The sequence below is a fragment of the Panthera tigris genome, chromosome D2, assembly GCF_018350195.1.
Source record: "Panthera tigris isolate Pti1 chromosome D2, P.tigris_Pti1_mat1.1, whole genome shotgun sequence".
NCBI lineage: Eukaryota > Metazoa > Chordata > Mammalia > Carnivora > Felidae > Panthera > Panthera tigris.
The window spans coordinates 55,551,482-55,572,964 of record NC_056670.1 but is presented as its reverse complement, the minus strand read 5'-3'; the positions used below and the strand labels follow the sequence as shown (position 1 = coordinate 55,572,964).

Below are 21,483 nucleotides of genomic sequence, written 5' to 3'. Positions count from 1 at the left end.
GGTTGTGATCGTATAGATATTTCTAGTATTCGAGCCAAGGAAGCAAGATGGGTCCCCAGGAGCCTGAGGCAGAGTGTGACCAGCAGCATCTTTGTCCTGGCATGGGGCCCCTGACTACTCATCCCTGGGGCTTCTTGACTTCTTGTATGCTGGAGGGCAGTCCCAGCACTTGGTACCAGGCCCGTGGTCTCTGCTGGGGCAGGAGGTGTTGGGGGAGCCTCCTGATCATGACCCACTGATGCCTGAGGATTGTGGGCAATGCTCAGCCAGCTGGCGGGACTGTGTGCTGCGCTTGGGCCGAGTTATGCCAGCAGCAGCCGGGCTCGGTGGGCAGGATTGCTTATCAGCCTATTTTCACTCTATTCAGTGAACACCTACTGTGTGGAGGGTGCTGGGCGTACAGCAGGGAGCAAACCAGATGTGGCCTCTGCTTCTCCTAGCCTGGCAGGAGAGACTGGCCTTTAACAAAGGATCTCATATTATTGCACACAACTCCAAATTCCAGTCCCAGCTCTGGAGGGGGAGCTGAGTGAACACATAAAAGAGGTGGTCTAGATCAGATGTTTCAGTTGAAGCCCCGAAGGATGTTAGGAGTCAGTCAGGTGTATGTGTTGGTGGGCAGGTGAGGAGGGAAGGACTGTTCTGGGAAGTCCTGGGCTGAGAGAGCAGCATGGGCAAAGGCCCTGCGGCAGAAGTGCTGGTGCGTTGAAGGAAGTAGAGGAACAGAGCAGCTGAAGCCCTGGGGCTGGAATTTTCCTATGAGAGCAGCTGAGTAAAAATCAGTCTCTTCACCCGTGGGCTATAGGAAGTTGTTGGTAACACAGCAGTGTCCTCAGTGCGTGGAGCTTTTCTTGGCTGATGTCCATTTGGGCAGAGCATTTCTTTTTAATTTAAAAAATTTTTTTGTTGTAAAAATTTGGTTATTTATTAAAAAAATATTTTTAAACATTTATTCATTTTTGAGAGACAGAGCATGAGGGGGGGAGGGGCACAGAGGGAGAGGGGGAGACACAGAATCTGAAGCAGGCTCCAGGCTCTGAGCGGTCAGTGCAGAGCCTGACACGGGGCTCGAACTCATGGACCGTGATATCATGACTTGAGCTGAAGTCGGATGCTTAACCAACTGAGCCAAACAGGTGCCCTCGAGTTTATTTATTTTTAAATTGAAGTAGAATTGACACAGTGTTAGATTAGTTTCAGGTTTACAACATAATGATTGGATAGGGAGAGCATTTCTTTTCTTTTTTCAGAGAGAGAGAGAGCAAGCTGGGTGGGGGGCAGAGGGAGGGAGAGGGAGAGAGAGAGAGAGACAGAGAGAGAGAGAGAGAGAGAGAGAGAGAGAGAGAGAGAGAGAGAGAGAGAGAGAGAGAATCCCAAGCAGGATCCATGCTCAGTGCAGAGCCAGACTGAGGGCTCAATCCCATGACCCCGGGATCATGACCTGAGCCAAATTCAAGAGTCAGACGCTCAACTGACTGAGCCACCCAGGCAGCCCGGGGAGAGTAATTCTTAATTAGGATAGGTTGTTTTTTTTTTTCCCTTTGGTGCGGGGAGCAGGGAAACATTGGAAAACCCACTCAACCCATTGCTGTTTGAAATATGTCCACTTTAATGCAAATCTATTCATGCGTTCAAGCAGTAACTTAATGCAGCATCCATGAGGTGCCATGTACTATGTTACGCCCTGAGGATACAACAGTGAGAAAAAACTGACACAGTTCATGTCCTCAGGGAGCTTATAAACTCACGCAGGGGCTGAGATACCAGTCAAGGAAGCCCCCAAATCCATCTGGTTTGTGCTGCAGAGGAGGAGTTTGGGGTGTTCTGCAGGCCTGTGATAGGGAGTTTGACCAGCTGGAAGGAACACTTGGAATCAGGCAAAGAGGAAGGAGTATTCTAGACAGAACGGATGGCAGTCCAAAGGCCCTGCCACAGGAGGGAGCGAATCAGAAGGGGGAGTGGGGGGCAGGCCGCGCGGGCCTTATAGTTCTCGGTAGAGATTTTGTCTCGATTCCAAGAGCAATGGGGATTCATTGAAGGGCTTAAGTGGAGAGTGACACGATCAGATTGCATCTTGAAAGGACCCCTCTGGCTGTGGCTAGGAGAACAGATTGGAGGGGAGCCAGAGGGAATGTGGGGAGCCCTGTTAGGTGGCTCTGCGGGGCCCCAGGCCCTCCAGGCGCAATGGCATGGGTGTGCAGCTGGGCGGCCTGTGGGTTGTGGAGTTCAGCCTGTCGTGTGTGGGCCCTGGCTGGGTAGGGAAATCCTTCTTTCCCTCAGTTCTCCTGACTCTGCAGGCGCTCCTTGCGTGGATTTGGCCGGGGTAAGATTTCAAAGGACAGAGCTGAGGTATACAGCCCCCCCCCCTCCCTGCCCCCTGCCCCAGAGGCCTGTCTCAGCTACGGTCAGAGCTGCATGTTTATTTTTTTGGAGATCTGGCGGGAAGGGATTTGGAGTGTGGCCTGAGCCTCCTCACTGCCATGGCGGGTTTGGGGCCCTGTAAGATGTTCTGGTCCCATAGGGAAGTAGCACTAGGAGTGGTGGAGCTTTAGTGCAAGAAACGCTGTGAGGCATGTGGGACCCCCAGAACACCCCGGGAGGGACCCAGGCTGTTTATTCCTGCAGCTCTAGGAAATCCCAGGGGTTCTTTCAGTTTATCACCAAACACGCAGGTGCTGGGGATCAGAGTTTTGTTTCCTGAGAGGATTCACGAAATCCTTGTGTGTTTTTGTTTTTACCTTGGTAACTTTGCTTCAGAGGATTTTCTTCAAAATCGTTCACCACTGAGGTTTTTCTTTTAGGTTAGGACCACACAGGAGCTGATGGAAATCAGGGCCACTTGCCTCCAGAGTGTATTTCCTCCTGGGGGAGAAGGGCAGATGCACACTCGTCACTTTTGGAAGAGAGAGAATGGCCTTAGGGCCTCTTCCCTGGACTTTTGCATCCTGGGGCCTGCAGAGCCTGGCTAGCTGCTGGCTCCTCCCTGCTCGTTGGGGTGCTGCTCGTCTGGCCCCAGCCTGAGCTGAGTCTGGGGCACCACCCTCCCGGGGGAGCCATGGTCCTTGAGGGGCACGACAGCGATAGCGGTGATAGCGAAATACTCACAGCAGGTAATACCAACGCAGAGAGCACCTGTGTGTGCCAGGCACTGCTCTCAGTGTTTTAGAAATATTGTCATGTACGCCTCACCACACCTCTAGGAGGTGAGTGCTATCCTTAGTCTCATACAAATGGGGAAACTGAGGCCCAGGGAATTTAAGCCGTGTGTCCAAGGTTATACAGCTAGTGATGGTGGAACAGACAGTTTGGCTCCAAAGGCCGAGCTCTTAGCCACTGGCTCAGTTGGCCAGGGACCCCCTAATACGGCTGCCTAGGCAGAGCACAGGGTCTTATTACAGGGCCCCCGTGTTTCCTATCCAAAGCCTCCAAGTTTCTCATGAGCACTTGGGGTGAGGGGTGTGCTTGGCAGTCTGTTGGCAGGAGGCGTCATGATGTGGGGGAAAGAGCACAGAATCACACTGGCCTGGGTTTGATCCCCACCCCTAATTAGCTGCGTGGCACCGGGCAATTGCTTCACCAGTCTGTGCCTCAGTTTCCTCATCAGCGAGGGGGACAGAACACGACTCATCTCACTGCGAGGGTGAGGGTGAGTGAGATGAAGCGTGTTAGGAGTTAGGCTCAGAGCCTGCACTCAGTGGCTGCCCGGCAGGGAGGAGTGGTGGATGTGGGCTCCGGGGTGAGAACCTCAGGGAGCCTGGGTAGCTCTGGATCCGGGTTCTTTCTGGAAACCAGGCTGGAAGCTGCCCTGGAGGCTCCCCACCCCCCTGCCTGGCTGCTGTGGCTGTAAAGGTCGGAAGGTCACAGCAGCCTCTCCCAGCTTCTCTTTCCCAGGTGGCTTGCTGGGGAGGGCGTCTCCATGGCGACACCGAAGGACCACCTGTTGGAGGAGTCAGGCGCTGGAGAAAAATGACCTCCTTGCCTCATTCCAGCAGCCTCGGCCGAAGGTTTGAGGGGAAGTGGTTGGCCCACGTTGGAAACTTAATCCTGGCTGCCCTGAGCTACCCCGTGGAGGTCATTCTCTCGGCCTAAATGGCCTAAGTGGTGATAATGCCTCGTTAAGCAGCAGCCCTCAGACCTGGGTGCCGGATGAGAGCTGCCTCTGCCTCCCAGGCTGCCTGTAGAGGGCTCTCCCCTGAGAGGAGGCACTTAGCTCCCGGGTAAGAGAGCTGGAGAGGGAGGCAGGGGGCTGGGGTGGGGGCTGGGGTGGGGTGGGGGGCTTGAGTGTCCATGGGCATTCTTGTCCGGAAGCCACCAGCAGGGCCTCCTGAGAGAGAGGCCGTATTTGCCTCGTTGTCTGCACTGTTGTTTCTTCCGCCTGCCTGTCTCAGGTCTTTTCTTGCGTGGGGGTGGAGTGGGGAGCAGGAAGTGAGGAGGAGGGGGTGGAGTCGCCTGGTGGTGGGCTAAGGAATGGGTCCGGGGGTCTGCGCAGGGGCTGGTGCAAAAGGGTAAGAAGAGAGGCATGTGAGTATGATACGTCACCAGAAGTCCCTGTGAGTGCTCCGTGCCCACCCCCCGGCCCACCGCAGGGGTTCCTGACTTCCCTGTTGGGCCTTGTTCAGACAAGCCCTAACATTTTCCTTTGCCTCAGCTTTGCTGTCTGTGAAATGAACAATTGTTGAAATCAATTGCCTTATAAATAAACCATGGTTGCCACGAGAAAGAATGAGCCAGTTATTGTAACATTCATCAGCTTTTTCGTGACTTTTGACTGAATGATTTTGTCTCTAGGAATGTATTCCTCCCAAATGCCCACCAAACTTTATGTGGTGTTTATCATTGAACCGGGGGTCGGGGAATGCCCCAGTAACTTGATGCATCCAGATGCAGGGATAAGTGCTGGCCCGTCAGAAATCATCAGTGGGGGAATGAACAGGGTGTAACATGGCAGAAGGAGTGCGTACCACTTCTGTCTCACCCATCCCCTTGTAAAATGCTTTGCCAACAGTAAATCTTCAATAAATATTTGTTGAATTATTTCAACTATATAAAAATTGTATCCGAAGAAAACAGGCTTGGGAGAAACTTCTAGAATGTTAACAGAGGTTAATTCTGGGTGACGGATTTATGTGTGATTTTAATTTTTTTCTTTATTCTTCAGAAAACGGAAAAAATAACAATGTGCATGTATTACTCTTATGATTTAAAAACTTTTTTAATGTTTTGTTTTTGAGAGAGAGAAAGAGGGAGCATGGGTGGGAAAGGGACAGAGAGAGAGAGGGAGACACAGAATCTGAAGCAGGTTCCAGGCTCTGTTATGTAAGCACAGAGCTGGATGCAGGACTTGAACCACAAAGCTGTGAGATTGTGACCCGAGCCGAAGTCAGACCCTTAACCAACCAAGGCACCCATGCACCCCTGTTATTATTATTTTTTAAGTTTATTTTTATTTATTTTGAGAGAGAGAGAGAGCAAGCAGGGGAGGGACAGAGAGGGAGACAGAATCCCAAGCAGGCTCTGCACTGTTAGTGCACAGCTCAACATGGGGCTGGAGCTCATGAACGGTGAGATCATGACCTGAGCTGAAATCAAGAGTCGGGGAGGGCTAAACCAACTGAGCCACCCAGGCGCCTCTGTGTTACTCTTATTTTTAAGTGCAATAACTTGAGTATTATGTTGGCTTATAAAAATATAGATGTACTTTAAAAATCCAAACAGTGCAGAAAAGTATAAAAAAGAGACTAAAGTCACCTCAGTTCCCACCACTGAGCAGTTATAGGTATTAATATGTGGCATTACTATAAGCCCCAGTGAGCTCGCTCTGCCCACATACTGGGATGACTTGTGTGTGGTTTTACATGAGCAGCTCGCAGAATACAAGCTGTCTTGTAACCCTCTTACCCGTTCTGTATCCTGGACATCTTTCCCTGTCAGTACAAACTGATCTGTACCCTTTTAAATGGCTACATAGTACTTGGTTTCACAGATGTGCTGGAAAGTCAACTAAATGTTGCTTTGTGGGGGGTCCTGGGTGGCTCAGTGGGTTAAGCCTGGGACTTCGACTCAGGTCATGATCGCAGGTGCGTGGCTTCTAGCCCCGCTTTGGGCTCTGTTCTGATGGCCTGGAAACTGCTTTGGATTCTGTGTCTCCCTCTCTCTCTGCCCCTCCCCTGCTCTCTCTCTCTCTCTCTCTCTCTCTCTCTCTCTCTCTTTCTCTCTGTCTCTCTCTCTCAAAAATAAACAGACGTTAAAAAAAATTTTTAAGGGGTGACTGGGTGGCTCGGTTAAGCGTCCGACTTTGGCTCAGGTCACAATCTTATAGTTCGTGAGTTCAAGCCCCGTGTCAGGCTCTGTGCTGACAGCTCAGAGCCTGGATCCTGCTTCGGATTCTGTGTCTCCTTCCCTCTCTGCCCCTGCCCCCTCGTGCTCTTTCTGTCTCTCAAAAATAAATAAATATAAATTTTTTTTTAATTTAAACATTGCTTTGTTGATGTCCATTTTTTAACATTTTTGCTCTTGTAATCAGTACTGATATATCTTTATAATAAAAAAATTAAAACGGTTAAAAATTCCTTGTGGTTTAGGGTTTGGGGATGAAGGTTTCAGCAGGATGGACCAAAGGAAACCAGCCACACTTGCGTAGGGAACCAATTTTCAGGGCTTGTTGACGAGGTTCTCGATGCTTGAGGTGCAATTGTGCACAGGAGGAGCAGTTTGGGGTGCACAGGTGAGGCTCCAAGGCGTCAGGGAAGGATATTTGGTTCAATAAAAACCCTCACGTGGAAAAGAGCCCATCTCACGTAGAGAGGGCCCCTTTGCAGCGTCTAGGCCAGGAAGTGGCTCTGTCTGGGCCTCTCATCAGGGGCCCCGTTACCTTGGAGAGGCCTCAAGCCCCTCTGAGAGATCCTGATAGAAGAGAGAAGAGCAGGGAATGAGTCTTTCCAGCTGCTCCTCAGGATCAGGAGCCAGGCTCAGGGGAAGGGTGGAGAGAGTGATGGGTTGAATGAGTTATCAGCTCGTCACGGGCCTGGCCCGGTGGAAGAAGCCTGGGCCCTAGGATCAGACGGCCGTGTCCACATCTCTGCTCTGTCATTTACCAGCTGGTGCCCTCCGGGAGACACCTGACCTCTCTGAGCGGCAATTCAGTTTGCTCGTCTGTAAGACAGGCACCGTAACTACTTTCTAGCCCTGCGGGAGGATGTACACAGAGCCCAGTTTCTGGAGTGTGTGGAAACTAATAACATATGTTGTTCTTAGCAGATGCAACTCTAGAACATCATCTAGGCCAAACACACTTCCTAAATGCTTAGAGGAGAGGGAACTTGCCGATTTTCAAAGTAGCTTGGATTTTGGCTGACTGGTGTTGGTAGGCGAGGAGGCTGGGCTGCAGGGGAATATGGTGTGTGAGTGTGTGTGCATGTGCGTTGGGATGGGGCTAGTTAGCTTGTTGCCAAGCACGTGAGTGACTCTGTCGCGGTGAGAAAGAGGAGGTGGTGGCGTGGATGTGGCCACAGAGCTGCCACAGGGAGATAGATTAGATGTGGAGGTGGTTGAGGCTAGGCCTGGTTGAGATTCTGCCGTGTGTGGCTCAGTGGAAGAACGTTCTGGGGAGTGCGGTAGCTGCCTCCTGGAAGGACCTGCTTTTCTGAGGCTGTGCTAGCTCTCTGTGAAGAGAAGTGGCCTGGCAGAGGCTCGGCAGGGGCCAGATGGCCTCTAAGGTGGGGTTCATGGCCAAGGTGCCCGGGTCATGGTTGGGGAGGGCTGAAGAAGAACACAGTAGCCTTGGAAGGGAAGGAAGGGCCAGAGGCCGGGGTGGTGTGGGGAGAGGAGCCACTGCAGTTCAGGCCTGGCCCTGCTCCAGACAGTGGGCCCCCTGTCCTCCTCGGCCCTGCCCTCCTTCTCCTCGATGCAAGACGGACCTTGTGGCAGGCTCCTGCCTGTGGGCCTTCCAGGCTCCCTGTCTTCCTCTGCTTGCTTTTTCAGGCCCTCTGTGATCCGGACTCCCATCCCCCAACCCCGTTTCCCACAGCTCCCGACTCCCAGCCTGTCTCCTCCCTCATTCCCCAGGCAAAGGGCCGTTCCCCTTTCCCAGAATGTCCACTCTGTCCCTCTCACTGTGCACACCTGCCTTGCCTTTTAGGTCTCATCTTGGGCCCCGTGTACCCAATCTCCTTAAAATGCATGGTCCACCCTGCTGTCTCCTCACAACAGCCTGTAGGAGCCAGTGCCACCAGATAATGGCATGGGTGTCTGAAAAGGGGGCCCTTTTCAAGTACAGGCCATGCTCTTCACTTGTTTATGCCCCATGCTAACCTGATGAGCTAGTCACAGTTATTATCCCCGCTTCATAGATAAGGAAACTGAGGCTCAGTGAGGATTCCACCTGAATAGCCTCCAACTGTCTAGTTTCCAAGTTCTTCCCTGCGTGAATGTCTTGTCTCTCCAATGAGCCTGAGGTCTTTCTGGGCAAAAGCCATGACTTTGGCTTCCACGGTTCTTCCAGCAGCAAGCCTGTGCCCTGTGCATTTCTCTGGCCTCACATCAGCTGCAAAGATGGGCCTTAGCTTGTTGGGCCTTGGCAGAGACTTGGGGGTCCCGGGGCTTGGCTGGGAAGCACCCAGCCCCATTGATGAGAGGACAAGCTGGAGGCAGGTGGAGAGGGAGCGTGGAGCTGAGCCCTGGCCTGGGGGCCACCCTGGGCATCTCACCCATGTCATTCTCTCCTTGCCTCCACCAGGGAACTCAACGGCAACAACATCACTCGGATCCATAAAAATGACTTTGTGGGACTCAAGCAGCTGCGGGTGCTGTGAGTAACCTCCCTTCTGCCCCTACCCTTGGCAGTGGCCCTGTGGCTCCTGAGCAGAGTCCTGGCTGTGGGTTGTAGGGTTGTGGGCCAGAGACCCTGGATGCCCTGAGGGGGGTGGGGTGGAAGTGCCAGTGAGTCCTTCCCCTGAGCAGCCACTGTCTTGCACACAGCTGAGCACTTGGGCTCAGCATAGGCACCAGTGGTCGCTGCCTGGCAGGGTCTCGGCCAGACAGATGGGGCGTCTTGTCTGTTGGTTGTATCCTGGAATGAGGGAAGACCGGGTAACCATGAGGAACCTTTAGGCCTCTGACTTAGCCTGCTGGGGCTGCCATAACAAAACACCCACAGACGGGGTAGCTTAAACAACAGAAATTTACTTTCTCACAGTTCTTGAGGAAGTCTATGATCAAGGTGCCATCCATCAAGGTTGTTTGTAGTGAGGCTTGTCTTCTTGGCCACCTTCTTGCTGTGTCCTCATATGGCCTTTCCTCTGGGTGTGCACAGAGAGAGATCTTTGGTGTCTTTTTCTCTTCTTATAAGGAGACCAGTCCTACCAGATTAGGGCCCTACCCTTATGACCTCATTTAACCTTAATAACCTCCCTAAAGGCTCCATCTCCAAATCACGTTGGGGGTTAGGGCTTCAGTGTATGAATTTTGGGGGATGCACTTCAGCCTATAACATTCTCCATAGTTCTTTTGACTCTGTGCCTCAGAAAGACTCTCCGGCAAGGCTACCCCTGACTTGAGACGGTAGATGAGTGGGGGCAGTTGAGGATAGAGGTGACCCCCTTGGGTGCCTGACAGTGGCAGATATTGGAGGTGATGGATGTGGCTCTATTGGCATTGACCACTAGCCAGCAAAGGAGCTGTCCACAGCATTTCCCTTGTTGGGCTGGGCAGGGGTGAGGAGTGAGGACTGAGGAGTGAGGAGGGGAAAGGGTGGATCCCTTCGTCGCTTCCTGCTCTACTCCTCTCAGACACATGCATGCATTCTGACACATTCAACATCAGACCGTCATAGGGTTCTCACCCCCTACTGTCAGGGTAGTGCAAGGGTCCTGGGGCCTCAGTTCTTTCAGAACTACTTTGCAGTTCTGAGGGTCTTGGGCGGATCTGGGGACCTTGTGGTCTCCATCTTCCCTGGGGTCATAGCTGTCAGTTGCTGGGCAGGGGTCTCTGCTGCTCCAGAACCTGCTGATCTTTGACCCCTCCCCAGGCTCCAGGAATCTCTTCTGAGTACAGGAAAACCCTCCTTCCCTCCTGTCACCCCCCACCCACCCAGGCCTCCAGCATGAGCTCCTCAACAGCTCGGGCTTTTGGAAACAAGGTGGAAGAAGAGAAGTGTGTGGTGGCAGCTTCTGCCCCTGTCCTATCCCCAAACCTCCTCTGAGGTCCGTGTGGGACCTCGAGCCACCCGCTTGAGAGTGGACAGGAGAAAACCACAGGGAGAAAAATCTACTCGACGGTCTCCAAAATTCCCACGCAACAAGCAAACTGCCTGCCAGCCGGATGTTCTGGCCTGTAGGGCGCGTTGGTGGTGAGGAGGTGCAGTCTCGAGGAGCCAGGTGGTCGAGTGGGCAGCAGATGGGGCCAGGCGGTGTAGGAGTGCGGGCAGAGGGGTGCTGGCTGCCAACTGCAGTGTGTTTGCTGCACGTGTGGGCTTTGCCCAGTTGGCACAGGCTCCCCGCCCCCTGCTACCGGCCCATCCCCCTGCTCTGCCGCTTGGACGTGTGCCCTCTGGGCTGAAGGAGGGCACGTGCGCCAGCAGCCTGGCATTGACCCCTGCTGCCTGGGTCCCAGCTTCCCAAGACGAGGCTGTCTTTGGAGCCGTGGCCCGGTGCTCTGGGATCCTGTGACCACGGTGGCCGCTTCAGAGGGATCGGCATGGGCTCGGGGGCTGGAAGTGCATCTTGCTGTCGGGGCTGAGCGTGCCCACCAGCCCTGTCGGGAATTTGCAAGCTTGTGAGGCAGTTTTGTCCGCTCGGGCCGGGACGCGGGTCTGCGTGTATCTCCGGCCCTGCTCCTGTTTCACTCCCTTGTGCCATCTGCTGCTGAGAGTTCCTGTCCAACACCCTGCAGCTGTCCTGTCTCTTTGCCTCCCCAGGCAGCTGATGGAGAACCAGATTGGAGTGGTGGAGCGGGGGGCTTTCGACGACATGAAGGAGCTGGAGCGGCTGTAAGTATCCGCGGGCACAGGCTTGGGGCGGTGGGGTGGCGCCGGGGGCACATGATGGCTGAGTCTGGCAGCGAGGGCCGTGTGCGGGGAGAGGACTGCACGCCCCGCCCGCCTCCCACCTGCTGATGGGAGCCAGGGGGAGCCGCAGCCGTGGAAGCCGTCACGGCATTGTTGTCGTGAGATGACAGCAAGGACAAAGCTGGAGGGTGTCCGCACCCCGTGCTCTAAAAGCAACTGTCTTTGTCGGTTTTCCCTGAAAATGCATTATGGCAAAAAATCCATGCAGTACTGAGGAAGTGAGATGGCTTCATATCATCTCACACCCACTGATTCGTGTAGCCATAAGGAAGAAATGGTGTGCCAAGGGGACCGTCAGGGAAGGCACAGTGGCCGGCCACCTAAGGATTTGCGTCTTGGGTGTTCAGGGCCACAGCACAGAAACCGGAAGGTGGAAATGTTTCTGATTTACATGGTTTGCTCCATACAGGGCTTTTGCATTTGAAAATGGGTCTTGATCAATTTTTGCATTTCAGGTTGGCAGTAATGAAAAGAAAAGGGAATGTGGTACGAGTGAGGTGGGGGATGGACACTCAAGTTCACGGTGGTCACTGGTCTCATTTTTTTGCTTTGGTTTGGCTCTCAAGAGGTGCGCAGAGTCCTGAAGTTCATGCCCTTCGAGCCAGAAAGTCCCATTTCATTTTAAGGAAATAATCAGAGATGTGGCTAAAAATTTGTTTATCGGGGGATATTCATGGCACATCATTTAAATACAACAAATACAACAAAAAAATGGAAAACCGTTCTGGTGGAGACATAAGATATCAGATCACATTTGTCAAGAACAGTTGAGACCATTGGAATGTGCTCACAATGTAATATTAAATGAAAAAGGCAGGAAGTGACATTTATGTAAATTAAATCAGCTTGTATGTACATAGAATACAGGAGGAGGAAAATCATTGGGAATATTAACTCTCATTACACTGAGTGGTGGGATAATTTTATTCTTTGTGCTCATCTTTTTGATGAATTTTCTTACAATGAGTTTATAATTATAATTATAGCTACTGTTGATTGCCTTACTCTGTGCCAGGCGCCAAGCTGAGCTCTTTGCCCTACTGTATCTCATTTAATCCTTAAAACAACACAGTGGTCAGTGGCGTTTTACGGATGAGAAACAGAGGTGCAGTGCAGTTAAGGCACTTGTGTTATTAAGTGATTATTAAGAGATTAAGGGCAGAAGAAGGGATTAGAACCCGGATCATTTTCCCTCCAAAGCCTGAGATCTTAATGACTATGACCTCATACCTCACTCTTCTCTTTTACTTCAAAGAAAGGGAGGTATTAAATAAAGGGAGAAGAATATGGCTGTCTTCTTGCCTTCCTGCTGCCTGGAAGACATTCAAGGCGATCTTTCTTTTGTGTTCTTCATCCAGGCCTAAACCTGAGCAATAAGGAGGCTGCAGCTAGGACAGATGATTAGTCCTGTGTTTGTTTTCTTGAAAAGGCTCAGAACAAAATATGTCCTTGTGACTTGGCTGGGAGGGCCTGGTTGGGACCTGCAGGAGGAGAAAAGGTGGGCGGGGGTCTACCCACATTGGGGGTGGCCCAGGTCATGCCTGCTGCTGCCACCAGGATGGGGCAGGGACCTGCAGGTTCCTCGCCGTGCTGGGTCCCTCATTTGGCGTCCTTTGATTTTCTACTTTAAACTGGCTATTGAATTTTTTTTCCCTCTTAAATGTTTTCAGAAATTGAAGCCAGAAAGATGAGAAAGTCCTGGGGGAAAACAAAACAAAACAAAAAAAACAATGATTACCAGACAGTGTAAACACAGGATTAATTTACTGGACAAGGTGAAGGAACTTGAGGTGATCTGATGTCTACTCCTGTTGCTTTAAGGATTATATTGGTGGTCCCCCCCCCCCCCTTTTTTTTTCCAAGGCAGTGATGTGTTTCCCTAGGAGCCCTCCCTTTTGAGTAAACCTCTTCCAGCTGGTCTAATTGTCTGCACCGTGCTAGAAAATGATGCCTTTCTCACATATCAGACGAAGAGCGACCTCCGAGGAGGTTACCACAGACCAGTTACTATTGGCCACAGAGAACTACATTTCTTCCTCCCTCCCAGTGAAAGAAAGCTCTTGCCGAGTTGGTTTCTCATCGTCCAGCACTGTTGAAGGGGATGGTCGTGTGAGGCCCAAACTGCGCTGTAGTCTGGAGGGCGGGGGCTGCCTCGTACTCTTGTGCTTCTCCAACCTTGACGTGCACGCAGATCACTGGGGGATCTTGTTAACATGCAGACTCTGACTCAACAGGGCTGGGGTACGCAGTGCTTACCAACTCCCAGGTGAAGCCCCTGCAGATGGTCTGTGTGAGCACCAAGGTTCTACATTTATAGGTGCCACAGCCCCAGTGGACTGGCCTCTGGTGCTCTGGTATAGAGAACTAGGTGCTGAAGGTGGCAAGAAGCTTCTGGTTAGGCATCGCTGCCTTCCTGGGACGAGTCCGGGTCCTTTCTGTATTGGGTCTTCTCCGCCAGGCCACCTTCCAGGACCAGACTTCCCACTCCTGCCTGTGTTTACAAAACGGGGAGTCGTCTGTCCACCCGTGGAGCAATTAGAAATGATGGGCATACTAGTCAGTCATTAAAAATAAAGGGGTCGTTCTCTATCGTTTGGCATGAAAAGACATCCACAAATTGTTGAGTGAGGAAAATGCAGGTGGCTGAATACTTTTTCTTCTATTGCTTGAAGTTTTTAAAGAATTAAGCATGCGATCTCATACATAATTTAGAAAATCGAGAAAGCTGTTTTGATTTTGAAAAAAGACCTAAAGCAAACACTAAAAAAAAAGTTAAGTTGCCACGGAGTCAAATGTGGATGAAACAACAAAAAATCAGGACCTTGTGGCTAGTCCTACCCCATAAGGGTATATCTCACATTTCAAGTGTATTCAGGTATTCAGCTCGAAAACCAAGATGATATTTGAATCAGTGCCTTCTAAATTACAAAGGGTCATGCAAATGTAACGATGATGATGATGAGCAAGGGAGGAAGTCATGGAAGGTGTCGACGCCCACTGTACTTCGGGTCCTTGGTGGGGAGCTTTCACAGGCGCTCCGTGCTTCTCCTCCCCAAGTGTTGGATGGTGAATTCCCACTTTATAGATGAAGAAACTGAGGCCCGGAGGAGGTAATTTCCCTGGGGTTACACAGTGACTTTGTTAAAATTTGAACCCTGTGCCCTCTCACTCTGAATCCAGTGCTGTCTGAAAAGTCTTTGGATTTCCTGGAACACTTAGGCAACTTCCAACTCTTCCTTTCTTCTCTTTTTCAGACGACTGAACCGGAACCAGCTGCACAGTTTGCCAGAACTGCTGTTCCAGAATAACCAGGCTCTGTCGAGGCTGTGAGTGACACTGTGGCCAAAACTCTGTGGTCTAGTCCCTCACCCTGTGGGAGGGGCAGTGTCTGGTCAGGGGGACCCAGAATTTCCCATGACGGTGACCTCCTGCTCCTTACCTGTCAGGAGTTGCACGGGGCATCAAAAGCCAGGCCCTTTCTGTAGGAAGGTGCTGCGTGGGGGCATTTCTGTCTGGTGAGCACTTGCAGAATCCACGACTCATTCAGTTCTATGTGCTGCCTCTGACAGTGTGGATGTGAGAATGTTCTGGGAGTGGACATTCTCGTCAGCCGTGATGCCAGGCTTTATAGGGAGCACTGTCTTTGTGCATCTGTCTCAGCCTTTGGTAACCTGCCTTGGGTCGAATATTTATTCATTCAACTAAGCCCTTCTTGGACCTATTTATATTTTCAGATCTGGGTAATGAGGTCTGGAAACTTAGTAACCATGGCATAAAGTCGGACTTTTATCTGCTGTAAATGTATTTCTTCCAAGTTTAAAGGGTAGTGGCTAATTCTGCTGCTCTGTGATGTGCTAAATGTGTCTGTACTTGTTCTAGCATTTGCTTCTTTTTTGGGATCCTGGGTTGGAGAGGACCTTAGAGATCATGTAAGGAATCTCTTCTGCAGCTCCTTAGCCTGTGGTCCTTCAGTCTTTGCTTGGCTACCTCTAATGATGGAGAGTTCACCACCTCCACAGTCAGTTGCATTATTGCACAGATCTGCATATTAGAAACATTTTGTTAACTTTGAGCCCCAAATCTGTGTTCCAACAATTTATGTTTTCCTTCACTTTGCTTTCCGTAAGTATCTACAACAACTGTGTCCTCTTGTTAGATTTTTAAAAATGTTTACTTATTAATTTTTTGAGGGAGAGAGAGCGAGAGAGAGAGAGCGTGTGTGAACAAGGGAGAGGCAGAGAGAGAGAATCCCAAGCAGGCTCCGCGCTGTCAGCATAGAGCCCGACTGGGGACTTGAACTCATGAACCAGCGGGATCGTTACTTGAGCTGAAACCAAGAGCGGAACATTCAACCGGCTGAGCCACCCAGGTGCCCCTCTTGTTAGATTTTGGAAGGGCTATAGGGATTTTGAATTTTAGGTTGGGAGGTTTTTGAGTTCTTTCAGTTGTCATTAACAACCTGGTTGGGACCTGCATGGCCAGCAGAGCACCGTGTGAGGAAGCGAGGCTGCTGGTCTCCCCCGAAGAAGTTTATAGGCAGCACCGAGGTGGAGGAAGAGGCAGCAAGTGACTTAGACAAGACTGAGGGGCAGGGGCTGGGTGGGAGACGGCACCCTAGGGCTGCCTGAGTGCTGATGGGTGTGACTGGGCTTCTGGAGTTTGGATTAAGCACAGCCGGTTCTTTCCACGTCTGTCACGATTTCCAGAGCTCTTGATTAGCCTGTGTCATTGAACCTGCCTTCAAGTTTTTGTCTTTAAGCTGTCCAAATGGTCTCTATGGTCATTTCCCGTTTCTTCCTCCTTCTGGCCTGGAGGGTCTCCGTAGTGACCCTCAGTGATGACCCTTTCTGCTGGTCTTCACCACCCCTGGGCTTGAGCCGGGCCTTCTTCAGTCCCCCGTCACTTGGTGGGTTGGTGCTTTCATTCCAGGCTGGGCATACACGGTGGGCACTTTACTTAGCTGCTGAAGGTGCATGGTCCTTCCCAGCAGATGCCTCCGCCCTAACATCTCCCTAACCTGTGCTTTAACCTGAGTTCTGTGCTGTTACTGGTCACGGGCAGGTGCTGGCCTTGCCCTGCCCTGGCTCCAGCAGCTCCTGTTTTCTCTGTGCTGTCCTTTCCAGAAGCTGGCTCTCGCAGGTCTTATCACAGCTCCGCCTCTGCAAAAATTCATCCCGAACATCTTTTCCCTTGGTGTCCTCCTGTACTTTTCTTTTTGCTTTCCCCAAGCCCTCTTCACCTTGCAAAAGTCTGCCCTCATGCTCCCAGCATTATCTGTCTGCTCGGCTTCCCTTCCCCTCGGCCATCCTGACCCACTGTCTTCCACTGACCAGCGTTCAGAGTATGTGTGTAGTGCGTGCTTGCCGTTGAGCTCTGGGCACCTGCTTTGACCCTCTCTCACTTATGTTATGAAACATTTTATTTATTTATTTAGAGAGCAAGGCGGGGAGGGGCAGAGAGAGAGAGAGAAGGAGAGAGAGAGAGAGAGAGAGAGAGAATCCCAAGCAGGCTCCTCACTGCCAGTGCAGAGCCTGACATGGGGCTTGAACCCACGAACCGTGAGATCATGAACTGAGCTGAAATCAAGAGTTGGACGCTTAACCCACTGAGCCACCCAGTCACCCCAGACCTTATTCATCTTATAGCTGAAAGTTCGTATCCTGTGGTCTACCTCTTCCTATTTTCCCCCACCCCCAGCAACCACTTTGCCATTTGCCATTTTCTGTTTCTATGAATTTGACTTTTTTTTTTTTTTTTTTTTTTAGATTCAACATATGAGTGGTACCATGGAATACTTATCTTTCTCTCTCTGGTTTATCTCACTTAGCAAAATCCCTCAAGGTCCATCCATATTGTTACAAATGGCAGGATTTTATTCTTTTTCATGATCGAATAGTATTCCATTATATATATATCACATCTTTATCCATTCATCTGTTGATGGACACTTAGGTTGTTTCCATCTCTCATTTATTTTAAAATACCCAAGATCTCCTCATATGAATCTAAATTCACAAACTTCCCGCCTTTTGCTTGAGATTACTTCTAACCCTATTCATATTTTGACATCTTTGGCCATAGCCTTCCACCAGCTCTTGGGGCTGAAGGGGATAGGATGGCTCCACAGGGGTCTTTCTCCAACTCTTGGGTCTACCTTTTACCAGGTGCCCTGGTGCCTTTTATTGGTGTCCTGCCTGTCCGTGGGCTCCCCTCCTGACAGTGGTGACACAGTGTGGTCCATGTGGCTGCCTTCTTGGCCTGTGTCTAGAGAGCTTGGATTCCTGGTGGAATGGGAAGGTAGCCTGGAGGAGAAAATCAAGGGTCAGGTGGTCCTGGATTTTTCAAGGTATAACGCCAGATGGTCTAACTTCCTGGGGCCTGCTTTTCTTACCGGTACGCTGTTGGGCTATCAGGAGGCTGAGCTGAGATCGTGCACGTAAAGCATCCAGGCCTGCAGCCGATGTCCGTTGTGCTCTGGACAATGTTGGTGAGTGAATGGCCCTGCAGTGAAGCTGGCGCTCCCGTGTCTCGTCTGAGACCTGTGACCCTGCGAGGTGAACAGAGTGTCATGGTTTTATTGCTGTTGAAAGTCAGGAAAAAGTCAAAGTTGGGGGGGTAAAGTGACCTCCTCAGGGTCAGTACTGAAGCCCCTTTGGACTCCCCACCCAGTGCTCTTCATGTTTTACTGGAGAAAAGCACTTCTATGCCTTAACAAATATTAAATACCTGAGTTTTATATCCAAAGGCTGGCACAAGGAGCTCCATTCAAGGAGTGGAAAAGCCATTGAAGGGGACAGGAGTCTGCCTCACTCATGCTCTTGGCACCCTATAGGGCTGGGAGCTGGAGGCAGTGGCCTCCAGAAACATTGGATGTTCTTACCCCAGTGGCTTGGGGCTGGCTGCCTTGGGGAGGGGCCAGTCAGCAGTGAACAGAAGGACTTCCAGGAGATGGGCCCTCCCGATCGAAGGCTTGGTGGCTCTTTGGGGAATATTTCCAGGCTCTAGAGCCAGAACCTTTCCCAGTGCCTGCTGCTTTTTCTTTTTAGGCAATGGGTCCCTAACTCTTGGGAGGAGATGTTTCTTATCCAGGAGCATAGCCAGACCCGGGTGGAGGGAGACTGCTTTCTCTAGCTCTCCTCTAGAATATTTCTTAAGCTCATCTGTAAGCACAGGTGTGCCAGCCATCAGGACTTTGAGGAGAGCTCCTGTGCATTTTCCCCCTTAGGTCAGCCCAGGACTTGAGTTCATGACTGGGCCCAACTTGGTTTAGTGCAGCATGGTGCCCCTCCAATTCAGGCCATCTCAAAATTACACATTCTGAGGGAAATGGTTAAACAAACCCTTTGGTTGATCTGGTTGTTTGTGGCATGTGGCCTCACTGAGCTTTTTACCTTTGTTGCTGTTCTAGGGAACAGTGAGGAGCAAGTGCTTAGAGATTTATTTGCTAACATTCTTTGTCCCACCTCCACCCTGTCTATTGACTTGAACATCTGGCATTGCAAAACACCTCTGTTAACTCTCCCAGTCCACTTGGTCTGTCCAAGCAGCACTTGGGCACTCTCGGCTCCAGAAACAGAAACTCCTGCACGCTGGTGACGGTAATGGTGTGGTGGGTACTGTAAGGGGACAACCAGCAGACTTAGTTTCCCCAGGACAGGAAGCGAAGTAGAGCTGGGACCAGGACTGAGATGTGAAGGGTGTTTCTAGTTCTTTCTGAATATCTACTTATTATGGGCTTATGGACAACATCTCAGTTCCACCATGACTTTGGTTAGCCACAGTGCTGACTCCCCTCCTGCTTCTTCTGACTTTGGAGTTAATGCCCAGGTCTCAGGTCCTAAGTCCAGATTTCTGGGGAAAGAATCTGATTGGCTCACCTCATGACCTCATGATTGGTCTAGAGAGCTCAATCATGACCTCATGATTGGTCATGAGATCATCCCCAGGCCAAGGAGCTGTGTTGGGGTTTGTGGGATCACCCGGTGTGATCTTACCATGGAGCCCGCTCCTCCTCCAGAACCTGGAGGGGGACCACATTCCCTTAAGAGCCAGGGAGAGAGGGGAGGCAGGGGTTGGCGTTTCTGGTCTCTCACCTGTTGACCTCCCCTCTGCTTTAAGGGATCCATTGCTAATCCTTTTCACCGGGAGCAAATCATGGACTTTCAGCAGAGGCCATTATGCTAACTAGGCATGAAAACAGGTTTGAGAGAGACCAAATACGTAGGGTAAGGTGTGGTCACAAAGTGACTGGCGCACTTTGATGCTTCAGCCCACGTTATGTTGATGTTGTTGACGTGGCTGCAGGGTTCCTGTTCCTGGCTATTCTTCAGTAATATCTCCCCCTGAGTTGGGTTGGTCTGTCCATCTCGTTCCTTACCACGGGACCTGAGGCCCAGGCGGTGACTTGGCTTGGACCACAGGGCAGTGAGGTGATCGGGTTGGAATTAGACACCGGGCCTTTGAAGGTCCTGAAGCTCACATTTGGGGATCGAGCCCAAGGAAATAATAATACATGGGTGCAAACATGTTCACTGCAGCGTTAATTAGAATTTGAAATACAGAATATTCCTCTATTGAAATATAGAATGTTGAATATAGAAATAACCAAAGTGTCCAGTGTTGAGGGAGCAGTTAAACAAATTCTGGTGTATCTATTTGATGAGATATTTATATCACCAAAAGTGGTCTTTATGTAAAGCAATGCAGATACATGTTTGTGTTATCAAAAGTCAGGATGCAAAATTGTACTGACAATGTAACCACTAAAGAAATCACTCTAAAGAAAGCACAGAAACAGACTGCAAACTGCCAACAGGGGTGGTCTCTGGGCGACTTTTTTCCTTTTCTCTATTTATTTCCCAGATATTCTGAAAAGAAGCATGTGTAATTTCTATGGTAGGAGACCTCCCAGCTTGTATAAACGATGGCAAGCTTCTGTGGTCTGAGTTACAGGGAGTGCTAGGTATGTGATGTTGGAGGACTTCCTGTAACCCCATCGAGCACCGTTTTGCTCTTTTATCAGATAAAGATAACACCGTCTACCTCACAGGCTGTTGTGGGGATTGGAGAAAGGTGTAACCCACTCTCGTGTCAGCTGTAAACTTTGTGGCCTGTAATAGATGCTCAGGAAATGTTAGGCGATTCTACGTAGGGATTGCTTTGGAGGTGGCACTACAGCCTCTAAGTTGACCCTACACTTGAGCCTTTGTCCTCTGCTGGTGATTTATCCTCATCTGTCTTAACGCAGAGCCATCCTCTTGCTTTGCAGGGACCTCCCCCAACAGGTTTAACATTTTTTTTTTTTTCACGAGAGGCTGTTTTTCACGAGGTGCACCTATGGAGGCACCCCTAGGGGCCACGGAGGGAGCCACGGAGGTGTGCTCGCCAGCAGAAGGGCTCTGCAGGCAGAGGCTGGGGTGTGACCTGGGTCAGTCACTGTGCAGGCTCAGGAATTGACAAGGGAATCTGGCTTTTGTGCTCTTCGGTACTGTCCTGAACAAGCATGGAGCAAGTAGGTGATGTTGCTCCAGAAATGTGTGTTAGTACCCTGGAGTCACCTGTGCACTCTCTGCTTCCTTGGGGATGCCCCCACTGAGAGTGGGCTCCGAGTTCCTGCTCAGCACCCCCACCCCACCACATCTTTAGAAGAGAGCGCCCACCCACACTCCTTGTCCACATTAGAGGGAGTCAGTGGCTCTGCAGAAGAGTGCCCGTCCTGTGACGTCCTCTCACTGCCTGGGGCTCCCAGGACGGTCACAGGAGGTCTCAGGGACCGCAGTTGTTACAGCAATGGTTAGAACAAATGGAAGGCTATTCTGGGCCAGGATCAGGGGGGCAACCCACAAACATTATCTGATTTCATCATCACAACATCTCTGATGTCGGCATTTCCCCCATTTTACAGATGAAGGAATGCAAGCTCAGAGGGTTTGTGACCTGCCCAAGGGGCTGAGCCAAATTTGAACCCTGGTCTCTCTGATGCTACAGCTCATCCTTGCATATCATCCTTCCACCGCCCCTTACCCATCCACCTCCTACTTACCACCCATTCACCTCCTGCACCTATCTACCTACCCATCTTCCCACCACCTACCTATCCCCTCAGCCCCATCAACCTGTCATATACCTGCCCCCTATCCACCTCTGACTTGATGCACTCCAGCTTACCTATCTACCGACTCACCAGTCAACTTACCCATCTGCCCATCTGTCTCTGTACCCTGTACCATAGCTCCCATCCTCCCATCTCCACCCACCGAACACACTTCCACCCGCCTAATCCATCTGCCTGCCCATCCGCTCTTCCATTCATTTACCCATCAATCCTCCCCATCCAGCCCCCCACTCATTCTCCTTCTACTTCCCTGTCTACCAATCCACCCATAAACCTACCCATCCACCCGCCCACCCATTCATCCAAC

At 51.0% G+C, this 21,483-nt stretch overlaps 1 protein-coding gene across 1 annotated transcript in view; it reads left to right on the top strand.

The window, feature by feature from the left end:
- The first annotated feature begins 14,011 nt into the window (after positions 1-14,011).
- The window catches only part of SLIT1 (slit guidance ligand 1), a 143,349-nt gene continuing 135,877 nt past the window's right edge, over positions 14,012-21,483 (top strand). Inside the window, exons 1-2 of the mRNA XM_042960064.1 lie at positions 14,012-14,172; positions 14,317-14,388. Coding sequence (XP_042815998.1) covers positions 14,012-14,172; positions 14,317-14,388 — 233 coding nt within the window. The remainder of the gene's footprint in view (positions 14,173-14,316; positions 14,389-21,483) is intronic.